This window comes from Acartia tonsa, chromosome 12, assembly GCF_053477335.1.
Source record: "Acartia tonsa isolate MP-2025a chromosome 12, ASM5347733v1, whole genome shotgun sequence".
Lineage (NCBI taxonomy): Eukaryota > Metazoa > Arthropoda > Copepoda > Calanoida > Acartiidae > Acartia > Acartia tonsa.
In genome coordinates this window covers 46,371,458-46,384,597 of record NC_137271.1, presented here as the reverse complement: position 1 = coordinate 46,384,597, position 13,140 = coordinate 46,371,458, and the positions used below count along the sequence as shown (strand labels likewise).

Genomic DNA, 13,140 nt, shown 5'->3' with positions numbered 1-13,140 from the left:
AGGGTTAGGATTTAAAGACGAATAAGAAAACGATATTATAAAACTTTGGGGACTAGTATATCAAACAGCCCTTTGTCCCCACTCTCTTTGGCTTTAGCTGGAAATATTTGCTTTTATTTTAATAAGATCATGTTTTTGTTCTTGAACATGACTAACTCTATGGATACACACATTTAATTTGTAAATTCATTAATAATTGAATAATGAATTAGTCTGAAAGTGAAGTTTACCAGAATTACATATGAAGATTAGAAATTTATTTATATCAGTGAATAAACAGTACAAAAACTGCACGTAATTGTAAATTGTAATAACACTATTTTCAATTAATTTTTACTTTTATCTTATATTTTCAAAAGGAGCTTGTATTTGATGATTGTAAATAATTCAGAGATCTAAAGGGCTAAGACAATAGTCAATAAATTGATATGTACACCCCTAATATATATAACACCTAGTTAAATGTTTGGAAGTTGGTAAGTCAACGATCAAGCAAACGTTAATATAAAACTTTAGGAACAAGTGTTATAAACAGCACAATGTTACCTTCCTCCATTTGACACCTGATTCGAAAAATAATTTAATTACAAAAAAAAATTAAAAAGGACATTTGAGAAAAAATTATTTTGTTTTACAAAAGTTGACAATAATTCTTACTTACAACCAAAAATAATGTTATCATCCTTGTTTTCTTAGAATATACAAATCAATTGTGTGAAAGGAATTATATCCTTAGCATAAATACAATGGCAGTGTCAGCTGCTAGGGCTGAATATATCTTCAAAATTCTAGTTATTGGTAAGTATTTTAAGAGCAACATTGATTTGATTTACCTCATCGATTACCTAATACAAGTTGGGATGCTTTCCATGACACTTCAACACAAGGTCCAACAACTTATGGAGCTAAATGTCTCGTTTTCTGGACAAATACCCAGGGTATTAGGTTAAGTAACACTCATCAGACAAAAAACTCTTTGCTTGCACAACATTTGTCTGAGAAGTCCTAACTGTGCATGGTAATGAGTTAAACTTGTTTTGAGCCAAAACACATTCCCCCTACTCTAACTATTTATGTTGCACACCTGACAAAGTAGCAGTAAGAACCATTTTTAACATCTTTAGTTATGACACATTTATGAGATTTTTATCACCTCCCCAACGCTGAGCTAATGTGCTATGTGTTGAGCTACAGTAGCATGTTCCATTGATTGGTTTGTATGCTGTTTGAATTAAGTTTGTATAGTTGCAAATTATACCTAATCTTTTATATCTAGAACTCTATATTTATATTACAGATTTTTTTACAATATATTAATATTATGCTCATCATATATTTGGTTACCTAGTACTAAATGACACATTTTATATTGGTCAATACCGAAACTATTAATTCATCAGCCAATTATTTTTAGATAAACGTTTGTTTATGTTAAATTATTTTTAAAAATAGAGTTTCTGTTTTGTACTAATTTACTAGTTGAGATAATAATACTAATTTACACTCACAGTTTTTATCATTATTGTTTACTGAGCAAAGTAAATATCTTGACCCAGAAACAATAACAAATTATTTCCAAATTTACGCTGCATTTGGAGAAAAAGAAAATTGTTGCATTAGAAAAGTAGGAAAAATACAGACATATATATCTACTTTATAAATACAAAGGAAATTTTCCTAATCATATCCATGCCCTTTTTTGCATTGTACTTTGCAGGAAACGGGAATGATTGACAGTTATCAAGGCAGAGTTTTCTTTATTATCTTTTATCCTTTTAAGGAAATAAAAGATTTTCTTATCTGTATGTCTTACTGTCTGTCTGAACTAAAGGATCTTGCTAATCGCTAAAGCCACATTGTTCTCCTTTATAGGGAAGGTCTATAACTTTTTGGGAGAGGATACCACCTCCCTCCTGAGAGTAATTGCCCTTAGAAAAACTCATCTTCCGCCTATTTTTAAAAAATTTTTCCTTTCCAAAACTAAAATTATAAATGGAGGAAAAGTTGACCCCCCCCCCCCCCAAAAAAAAAGAAAGTTTCGTATGTATTTTTTCTTTTGTAACGTTTTATAATACAGAAGAAGCTTGTAATTTTAAATTAAATTGGCAATACAAATGAAAACTCAAATTGAAATAAAAAAGAGAAAAGTTTGTTTCAATAGTTTTTTCCTGAAGCCAGGTTGATATTGTAAATCCTATCTGGACAGTTACAATGTGTGAGCAGTTTCTTCAATTTTATTTTATAGTTATAATGATTATGCTAAGAATAACTAAAAAGTAATAAATATGTTAAGATATTAAATGAAGTATTAGATTTTTTTTGTCTTAAGTATAAGATTTTAATAACCAAACTAGTGAGAAAAGATTGAGTCCTATATTTTTAGGAAGCTTCACACAGGTCCCATGATCATTTTGACAATTAAGCTTTAGTTCTGCCCCCTCTCACTGCTTTTGTTACCAAGCCCCTACCTGGATGCTAATGGTGCAGCAACTAGTCCTAATACACAATAATAGTTTTTGTCTAAAGTTTTATATTTCCAAAAACTACTGAATCAATTTAGTTTTCATTTAATGAAAGCTTCACATATGTCCTGAAATGGATTTAAGATTAAAGAAAATAGAATCCTAACTTAGCTATTATTATCAATTAATGAAGCCTTAATTATGTTTTAACTTTGAAAGTGTTTTATTATTATATAAGGTATTTAATAACACGTAATTTAAGTTCTCTATAAAGTTATGAATATTGCTTATCATCAGTTTTGTAATGCAAATTGTTTTACCAAAATCTCAAGTTTGTGGTTTTGTTCCTTTAACCTTGTTGCATAATCCTATATGATTACATAATAGTTCACTTCAACATATATTTCCAATATCATGTACTGCATAAAAAAGTATCATAAAATGATAAATGAAAATAACTATTTGCGTCATAATTTTCTTGCTATCAGTAATAGTTTATCTTAAATTATTTGCCTTAACACTAGCCTCTAGGGAAGAGCCCAAGATTTGAAAAAAATATCCTAAAACTAAAACATTTAAAAGCTCCCATGAACCTAATTGTTTCCAGCGTTTCCACAGATATTTAGCTTAAGAAAAAAATCTTACTACTACTTACTACCTATTTTTTACAAAAAAATAATAAAGGCAACTCTAAGCAAAATAAGTATTATGCAAGGTGTCTAATAACCATATTATTGTCAAATCATTGCCCAGTATAAAAGATAATCTAATAATCTAATGATAATTGATTTAAATCTAAACAACTTTACTTTATTTTATTATTTTCTACAATTACCCCTTTGGGGGTGAGGTGTCTATTGAGGAACACCCATCAATTTATGTAATCCAACAGACAACCAACCATTTGATCACATTACCTTTGTCTGGAAGTCTTAAATGTGCATGGTAATGAGTTGCGCCTGTTTTGGGCTAATGCATTCCCCCCTACTCTAACTATTTGTTATGCATAGCAGCAGTAGTAACCAGTGCAGTGTTGGCTTTATTTATGATGCAGTTCTGGGCTGATATTCAAACTTTTTACCATTCCAAAAAAGAGCGGATGCGCTATGTGTTAAGCCAACGTTGCGGTTACTTTATAATATTTTAGCTTTTGCAAAGAAAATTGATCAAATAATACAACTGAAAGCTAAATCTGTCAGAGTTAAAGAGGGGGTGAGGATTAAGAGAGACATATGAGAGAAGACTACTTGAAAAGGGGGAGGGGACAAAACAAAGATATAAAAAGAGAGGATAAGTTAGATAGAGAGAGAGAGGAGAGAGGGAGAGAGGTCAATTTGTTGCAATTAGATTCTTCAGAAGTTAATTTAGAGCTAATAGAAAATAAAATACCTCATATTTTTTTACACTTACAATAAATACAGACACATTAACAGAGAGAGAGAGGGGACATTGAGCTGTTTACTACGATAGTCCCCAAAGTTTTATGATAAAGATCTCATCTTCGTTGGCTTATGAACTAGAGGAATTTTATTGGTTGGTTAAATAAGTTGAGTGTTCAAACATTTCTACCACTAATTTTTATCAACAGAAATGGTAATTTTGTGTATCGTCTTTAGGGTTATACATCAATATATCGGCCATTGTCTTATCCCTTTAAATTCATGCAAAATAATGAAAAATTGTTATATTTTAGTTTAGAGTATAAAAGCTATGTTTGCATATTCATATGTAAGAATTGTTAAAAGTAATTACTATGCAAACAGTAATAAAAACAAATTTCAAAACTAGTAAAAAGTTAGGAAACAAAATGGAAAAGACAATGAACGATTACGATTTACATCTATAATGATAATGATAAATAAAATTATTGGTTGAATAGTTTGGGCACTGCTAGTTTAGAACTAATTAAAATTCAATAAAAGTACCCAAAGTTTTTAAGCTAATGAATAAGGGTTTTAAAAATTTAGGTTTCTAGCCAACTATTTAATAAATTTAATATTGCTGTTTTTTTTGTTGAATAAATATAGTTTACAACTTCCTTCAGACTGTCGATCATGCTACAAAAAAGATATATTATTATTTCTTTTATTTATATTATTTTTTTCCTTTCCTTTTTGATTCGCTACTTATGGATGTTGTCATCCCTGTTTTAAATATAGTTGTAAAGAAAAATCAAATGTTATTTGGGTTTTATTACCTAATCTTCTTGGTTGAACCTTTCAGAGGCTAGGGGAGGAGCAAACCCTATTAAATAAACTAGTAAGTTTTTCGAGTGTGGTAGGTATGTCCCTCTACAATAAAATAGGTAGAAGCTCCTAGAGGCTAGGGGCGAAGCTATTATTGTAAAGTATAACTCTATGCCAGGGAGGAAGGGGACATTGGGCTGTTTATTACACCATCCCCGAAAGTTTTATATTGACATTTTCTTAATAATTGGCTTGACAACTTTGGGGACTTTTATTGAATTTTGATTGGATGGTTAATTAAGTTTAGTGTCTAAACTTTTAACAACCTCTAATTGTAATCTACTGAAGGGATAATCTTGTGTATAATCATTGGGGATGTAGATCAATATATCGGCTATTGTCTTATCCCTTTATATCCCTGTTGTAAACTGTGTTTGTATAGAGATTACTGCCGCTTTTATGTTCATTGCAACATTAAAACTAAATTCACAAAATTTTATTTTTCTCTCTCTTACAATTGGATTTTACTTTTCAATTCAAATATTTTCTATACATATTTTCTTTTTAAAAGTGAAGCTACTCTATAGTTTACATTGTCTGTCCGTCCGTAAAGTTATGGGAAAGGTGTGATTTTCTTAGTTGCCTATACAAATAGAGAGCACAAATGTTCAGTCAAAATTCCTATGACACATGCACACTTAGTCTTTGCATTGTTTTGTCCGTCTGTCTGTCGGTCATGCTTCAAAAGAATGAGATCAGGTTCTCAGCCATACTGAAAAATAATGTATAGCATCATAAGATGGGAAAAATAACTATTAATTCTTTAATAAAAAATAATAAAAACAAAAAAAATCTGTTTTAGGCGAAGTTGGCTGCGGAAAAACATCAATAATCAAGCAATATGTCCATAAGTTCTTCTCAAATCAATATAAAGCTACCATAGGTATGTACATAGATAGATAGATAAAATTATAGATAAATAGATAGATAGACAGACAAACATCCATAATCAAGCAATATGTTCATAAGTTTTTCTCAAATCAATATAAAGCTACTATAGGTATGTACATAGATAGATAGATAAAATTATAGATAAATAGATAGATAGACAGACAAACATCCATAATCAAGCAATATGTTCATAAGTTTTTCTCAAATCAATATAAAGCTACTATAGGTATGTACATAGATAGATAGATACAATTACATGTAGATTAATATTAGATAAAATTATAGCTAAATAAGATAAATCTTAGATTAATAGACAATCATAGATAGATAGATAGACAGACAAACATCCATAATTAAGCAATATGTTCATAAGTTCTTCTCAAATCAATATAAAGCTACCATAGGTATGTACATAGATAGATAGATAGATAAAATTATAGATAATTAGATAAATCTTAGATTAATAGACAATCATAGATAGATCGATACACAGATAAATAACCATAATTAAGCAATATGTTCATAAGTTTTTCTCAAATCAATATAAAGCTACCATAGGTATGTAGATAGATAGAATTATAGATTAGTAGATAAATTGATACAGATTTTTTAATAAAAAATGTATTGCTTAGTTTAACCCACTTACCATTGACAGAATTTAGAGAAACATCTTATTTTCTTAACTGTATCAGCAAAGTTTTCGACAAATTAAATGTAAAACAAGTTTTTTCCCATAGTATTTGATTTAAAAATATTTAGGACTAACTCCAAATTACAAGGTTAATGTTTTGACTTAATAACTTTAAATGAACTTAGCTTCTAAACGGCTTGTAGAACAGTCAGTGTACACATATTATCAAAACTGGAATTAAAAGAACTAAAAGATATATCTAATAACTATTTACTAAAAATGCATAAGAAGCGTACAGTAAACAAAGATGCACGTATTCTTAAAAAACTAAAGAATAACTTATTTTGATTTTAGGTGTTGATTTTGCTTTGAAAATAGTTCAGCTAGATTCAGATACAATTGTCAGACTTCAACTTTGGGATATAGCAGGTAATAAATAAACATTTTGTCAACTTTAATTCACATAGCTTTAATTAAGATAGGTGACTATCTGCTTGAATCTTGCTTGTTATCAATTGCTCAAATCAAATAGCCCCACGTTTTTTAGGATTATGAATATTCCCCTGTCTTTACGAATTTTCTAAATTTATGTTCATTACACAGAATCTCCTACGAAAATAGTACCATGAATCATAACTAAATTCTACGCTCCTAGAGGCTTCTACGCTTTATCATGGGAGTTAGTTATTAACCTTCCCTGGATCTATCCTGCAATTGTAAATGGGAATCATTTCGGTCCAGTGGTTAGCAAGATCTTTTGGTACACTTACATATATAGACATCCCGTTACTTTTACATACATGATTTGGTTGTGCAATACTCTTGCATAAGCAAAAACTGTTTTACCCAGGTATCTTTATGGATTAATAAATTGATATACACCCCCCTTCCCCCTCCAAATAGTTATAAAGCTTTTCAAGACCTATGAGAAGCTATATTGTAAAGAAGAACCATATCGGTTCAGCAGTACAGACACAGATCCTGTTACTTCATCATAAGAGTTGTTCGTTTGTCTTAATAATTTGCTTTGAATTTTTTAACGGTTGTCATCCTTGTTTTAACTAAATGTAACTTTTTATTAGGACAAGAACGGTTTGGTAGTATGACCCGAGTGTATTATAGAGACGCTGCGGCTGTATTTATTGTTTTTTAATTGTATTATTAGGTCAAGAAAGGTTTGGAAGTATGACCCGAGTGTATTATAGAGACGCTGCGGCTGTATTTATTGTTTTTTAATTGTATTATTAGGTCAAGAAAGGTTTGGAAGTATGACACGAGTGTATTATAGAGATGCTGCGGCTGTATTTATTGTTTTTTAATTGTATTATTAGGTCAAGAAAGGTTTGGAAGTATGACACGAGTGTATTATAGAGATGCTGCGGCTGTATTTATTGTTTTTTAATTGTATTATTAGGTCAAGAAAGGTTTGGAAGTATGACACGAGTGTATTATAGAGATGCTGCGGCTGTATTTATTGTTTTTTAATTGTATTATTAGGTCAAGAAAGGTTTGGAAGTATGACACGAGTGTATTATAGAGATGCTGCGGCTGCATTTATTGTTTTTGACCTCACAAGATCTGCTACTTTTGGTAAGAATCGTATTATAAGTAGCGAAGCTACTGTATAACTTGAAATGTCCGTCTGTCCGTATGTCTTAACGTCTTGTGGGAAACATGATTTTCTCGGCTCCTATGAAAGATAGAAGCCTGAAACTTCTTGTCAACATACTTATCAATGTGGAGCATAATCTATAAATTACTTAGTCTGTCAATTCATCCGTCAATTCGTTGCACTATAAGGGAAATATGATTTTAATCATATTTTAATCATGATGGACGGCATATTTTTTTTGGTGAAATCATTAACATCAAATAAAGATGCAATGGTTTGTCGGACATACTACAACAAATAAAATTATTAAAAGTATTAAGGTTTTGTATTTTTTTCCTGAAAATTTATTCTTGATTTATGACTGCTGAATATCTGCTCGTAAAATAACTTAATTCATATGTACATCTATTTTTTTTTGTGTTTAGCTTCTCATGGATTTTGTCATTCTTGATTTTTTAAACATCAAAAATTGGATGTTTACGTCTTATACTATGATGATAAAGAAAACTAGAAAATATTTTAAAAGCACAAAATAGAAATGATTTAGTGTAAAAAAAGTTTATCCTAAAATAAGATATTCGTGTAATATAAATCAATAATCTTATTAAAACCAGGATGACAACATCCATAAAAGTGAAGCTATGAAACGATAGGAATAAGAATATTAACACTTGAATAGTGTAATAACTAAATAAGCGTATAAAGAGTATCCATGTATAAGTCTAAACAAAATATTGTAAGTAAATTTGTTGCAAGAATGTTTAAATACAGAACATATTTACATGTTTAGGACTTGATTATAGAGATACTTTGCTCTCGAATCAGATGAATATGATAACTGAATTAACGAAAAGAGCTAACCGTTCAGGACAGACATACGAGATGGACCGAGCATAATTATATAAAAGCTTCTCTTTTTAAAAGGTCAGATTATAAATGTTAAGTTTATGATGTTAAAAAATATCTTAATTTACTTTATTTTAACCACTTTTAGAGGCAGTGATGAAATGGAAGAAAGATTTGGACGAAAAAGTAATAACCAGCGATGGAAAACCAGTACCTGCCTTTCTACTAGCTAACAAGGTAGATAGATATGATAAATAGATAGATAGATAAAAAAGAGAATATTATCATTAACCCACTAAACCTTGATAAAAAATGACCAATTTAACATCACTTTAGTAATGTATGTAGAATTCACGTGGATGATAACACAGGATAAAAAAAATTGTCGTCAATATAGGTTGCAATTTCCCCTCGCTTTAATTGGTCTGGCCGTTAATCCAGTTAGAGGAGTGGGAATGAGGTAAAGAAGGGGGATGGGGGAGGTCGTTATTTTAGCCCGCTAAAGAGTTCACTTTATTTTAGAACATGAAAATTTGGTGTAAGATAATAGATCCATTATTTTAGTGTGATCTGCCAAGAGAACCTGATCTGCCATCAGATGAAGTTATTGATAAGTTTTGTGAGGATAACAAATTTGCAGGTAATGGAGTGATGGATAAATAGATAGATGGATAGATAAATAGATAGACGGATAGACAAATAGATAAATAGATAGATAGATAGATACTTAGATGGATAAACAGATACATGGATCTTCCACGAAAACCTGATCTGCCATCAGATGAAGTTATTGATAAGTTTTGTGAGGATAATAAATTTGCAGGTAATGGATGGATTGATAAATAGATAGTTAGATGGATTAATAGATAGATAGATGGATTTATAAATAGATAGATAGACGGATAAATAGAAACATGGATCTGCCACGAGAACCTGATCTGCCATCAGATGAAGTTTGAAGTTATTGATAAGTTTTGTGAGGATAATAAATTTGCAGGTAATGGAGTGATAAATAAATAGATAGATTGATAAATAGATAGATAGATAGATAAATAGATACATAAATGGATAAACAGATACATGGATCTGCCACGAGAACCTGATCTGCCATCAGATGAAGTTATTGATAAGTTTTGTGAAGATAAGAAATTTTCAGGTAATGAAGAGATGGATAAATAGATAGATGGTTAAATAGATAGATAGATAGACAAATAGATAGATAGATGGATAAACAGATCTGCTACGAGAACCTGATCAACCATCAGATGAAGTTATTGATAAGTTTTGTGAGGATAATAAATTTTCAGGTAATGAAGGGATGGATAAATAGATAGATGGTTAAATAGATAGATAGATAGACAAATAGATAGATAGATGGATAAACAGATCTGCTACGAGAACCTGATCTGCCATCAGATGAAGTTATTGATAAGTTTTGTGAGGATAATAAATTTGCAGGTAATGCAGGGATGGATAAATAGATAGTTAGATGGATTAATAGATAGATAGATGGATTTATAAATAGATAGATAGATGGATCAACAAATACATGGATCTGCCACGAGAACCTGATCTTCCAACTGATGAAGTTATTGATAAGTTTTGTGAGGATAACAAATTTGCAGGTAATGGAGTGATAGATAAATAGATAGTTAGATTGATAAATAGATAAACGGATAGACAAATAGATAGATACATGGATCTACCACGAGACCCTGATCTGCCATCAGATGAAGTTATTGATAAGTTTTGTGAGGATAATAAATTTGCAGGTAAAGGATTGATGGATAAATAGATAGATAGATTGATAAATAGATAGACGGATAGACAAATAGATAAATAGATAGATAGATAGATAGATACATAGATGAATAAACAGATACATGGATCTTCCACGAAAACCTGATCTACCATCTGATGAAGTTATTGATAAGTTTTGTGAGGATAATAAATTTGCAAGTAATGGATTAATGGATAAATAGATAGATAGATAGATACATAGATAGATGGATAGATACATAGATAGATGGATAGATACATAGATAGATGGATAGATACATAGATGGATAAATAGAAACATGGATCTGCCCAGAGAACCTGATCTACCATCAGACTAAGTTATTAGTAAGTTTTGTGAGGATAATAAAGTTGCAGGTAATGGATGGATGGATAAATAGATAGATAGATAGATAAATAGATAGATAGATAGATAGACAAATAGATAGATTGATAGACAAATACATGGATCTGCCACGAGAACCTGACCTGCCATCAGATGATGTTATTAATAAGTTTTGTGAGGATAACAAATTTGCAGGTAATGGATTAATAGATAAATAGATAGATAGATAGATAAATAGAGAGATGGATTAATAATGGATTTATCGATATCTATTATACGATGTGATAAATACTTAAATATTAGGTTGGGCCGAGGTGTCTGCTAAAGAAGGGAAGAATATTGAAGAAGCAGCTACTCTACTATTAAAACTTTTAGGAATAAATGTCAATTACCATCAAGGGGGGGGGTGGGGGTGGACGGATGTGAGCCTTGGGGTGTAAAACATACATTCAGTGTGATATAAAACATAAAAGCCAGAATAAATGTATATGTATAGATATATAATCCAGATAACTACCTGGATCAAGTGTTGTGGACCTTTTTCGTCTGATAGTAAATTATTTTTGCTTTTTAGTAGCGACTTGGCTGCCTAAATATTCCAGACGGCATTGGCTAATATTCAAAGGCCAAATTGAAAGTCTGCACAGAGTACCTGAAGTTTAAACATTTATTTAACCTCTCCCCCTTCTATTAATTACTTTAATATAGTCAGTATGAAATTAAATAAAGGCGGGGAATTGGGGGAGGTTAAGTGCCCAAGAGAAATTTTGTGGGAAAGTACCAAAATATTATAAATAAACAATGGCATTTATAACTGGCAGTGAGTCGAGAATGCCACCAAGTATTGAAAGGACCTCCCATTTCAACTTTGAATGTTCTACAAGCTGAAGAAGTCAACTCTAAATCTAAATGTTCATTATGCTTGTAATTTTTAAAAAATAAAGCTTTTCTATAATTATGGTAGGTCCGCCCGTAACGGCTAGCTCTTTTAATTAATTTAGATATGTTAGAACTGTACAATTGACTTTAAATTTTGTATAATGATTTAATAACAGTTAGGTAAGAATGTGCAGCAACTATATAATCGATATCAGAAAGTCCGTACGTCCATTTAAAACATGCTGATTTCACTATGCTTTCAAACTTTTCTCAGTATGGCTTCGAAACCGATTAATGTCCACTGTATGTAAGAACCAGTTCTTAACCATACTGAATAATCATGTATAGCATCGTATTACAAACAATTATCCACAAATACTAAAATATTAAAATTATTACCAGTTTTGCTAGCACGGGCCGTCTATACTTTGATGCGATAAATACTAATATCATTGTAAGAATATCTGTAGTTTATATTGATTTTGTAAATAAACGTATTAAATACATTGCTTTTTAAAGACCTTTATTTAAAGGAGAATGATGTATGTCTGTCTATCTGGTTTTACTAACTGATAAACCAATAAGGTTTATTCTATACCACAGCAACTTCCTGTTATGCATTATTTAATCAAAATAGCTGCTTTGTAGCTGCTTTGCCCCAAGAGCTTTAGGTATTTGATGGAAAATAGAATGAGGAAGTAAGATATCCCCAACCTACATTTTCAAAGGATCATAATTTACTTTTTAAAATTGCATAATATTATTCTAGAGCCGATTTACTTTGGTATAGGGGTGATAACCAGGAAATATGAGAAGCTACATTGTAAAGGAGAACCATATTGGGTCAGTGGTTATCGATAACCTTACGTTAACAAGGATTCGATTGGATATTTTTGGTCTTATATTTATGTAAGTTTGACTTTTGAATTGCATTTGATATATTTAAGCATTATAATGATTGAGTTTTCATTTTGAAAAAAGCTTCATGTAGGTCCCTGGTTATTTTGTTTTTCATCTTATTTTATTTTAACACTGGGATGGTTTTAGGCTATTTTTCCCTTCCATACCACTTTTAAGACATCTTCCCTAGATGCAAAGGGCGCCGCCGCTAGGTGCAAATCTAGAAGTCAGACAGCTATGAAAAATAAACACATTTCTGTATTCAATAGAAAGTGGGACTTTAGCCTGAGGCTAAAAATACTCAAGAATTAAAGGGATTCAAAAAATGCTAAAAATATATGATTCAGAAATGTCCATCGTTGCTAGAAATGCTTGAAATCAGTTAAAATTTCGACCTAAAAACTAAAAGAAAAAAGGATGACAACAACAATAAAAGCAAAGCTATAAAATAAGGAAAAATAAATATAAACAAATTTATAGCGTCCAGAGAAAAGCTTAAACTAAATTGTATGTAATTTTTTTTTTAAAATTACCTAGTTACAGGATAATGT

At 30.5% G+C, this 13,140-nt stretch overlaps 1 protein-coding gene across 1 annotated transcript; it reads left to right on the top strand.

Annotated features, from left to right (window-relative positions):
* Positions 1-700: 700 nt before the first annotated feature.
* On the top strand, positions 701-12,195 carry Rab32 (RAS oncogene family member Rab32). Its single transcript, XM_080178620.1, has 8 exons — positions 701-798; positions 5,511-5,591; positions 6,585-6,659; positions 7,728-7,820; positions 8,837-8,925; positions 9,253-9,328; positions 11,114-11,185; positions 11,632-12,195. Exons 1-8 carry the CDS (start codon positions 747-749, stop codon positions 11,736-11,738), a joined length of 645 nt encoding a protein of 214 aa, XP_080034746.1. The 5' UTR covers positions 701-746; the 3' UTR covers positions 11,739-12,195.
* The last annotated feature ends 945 nt before the right edge of the window (positions 12,196-13,140 follow it).

Excerpts from the sequence above, each read along its gene's own strand:
- Rab32 (XM_080178620.1), top strand. The coding sequence starts at position 747 with ATGGCAGTGTCAGCTGCTAGGGCTGAATATATCTTCAAAATTCTAGTT. Across the intron at positions 7,821-8,836 it reads CACAAGATCTGCTACTTTTG|AGGCAGTGATGAAATGGAAG; the intron begins GTAAGAATCGTA and ends AACCACTTTTAG. Across the intron at positions 11,186-11,631 it reads TCTACTATTAAAACTTTTAG|TGAGTCGAGAATGCCACCAA; the intron begins GAATAAATGTCA and ends TATAACTGGCAG.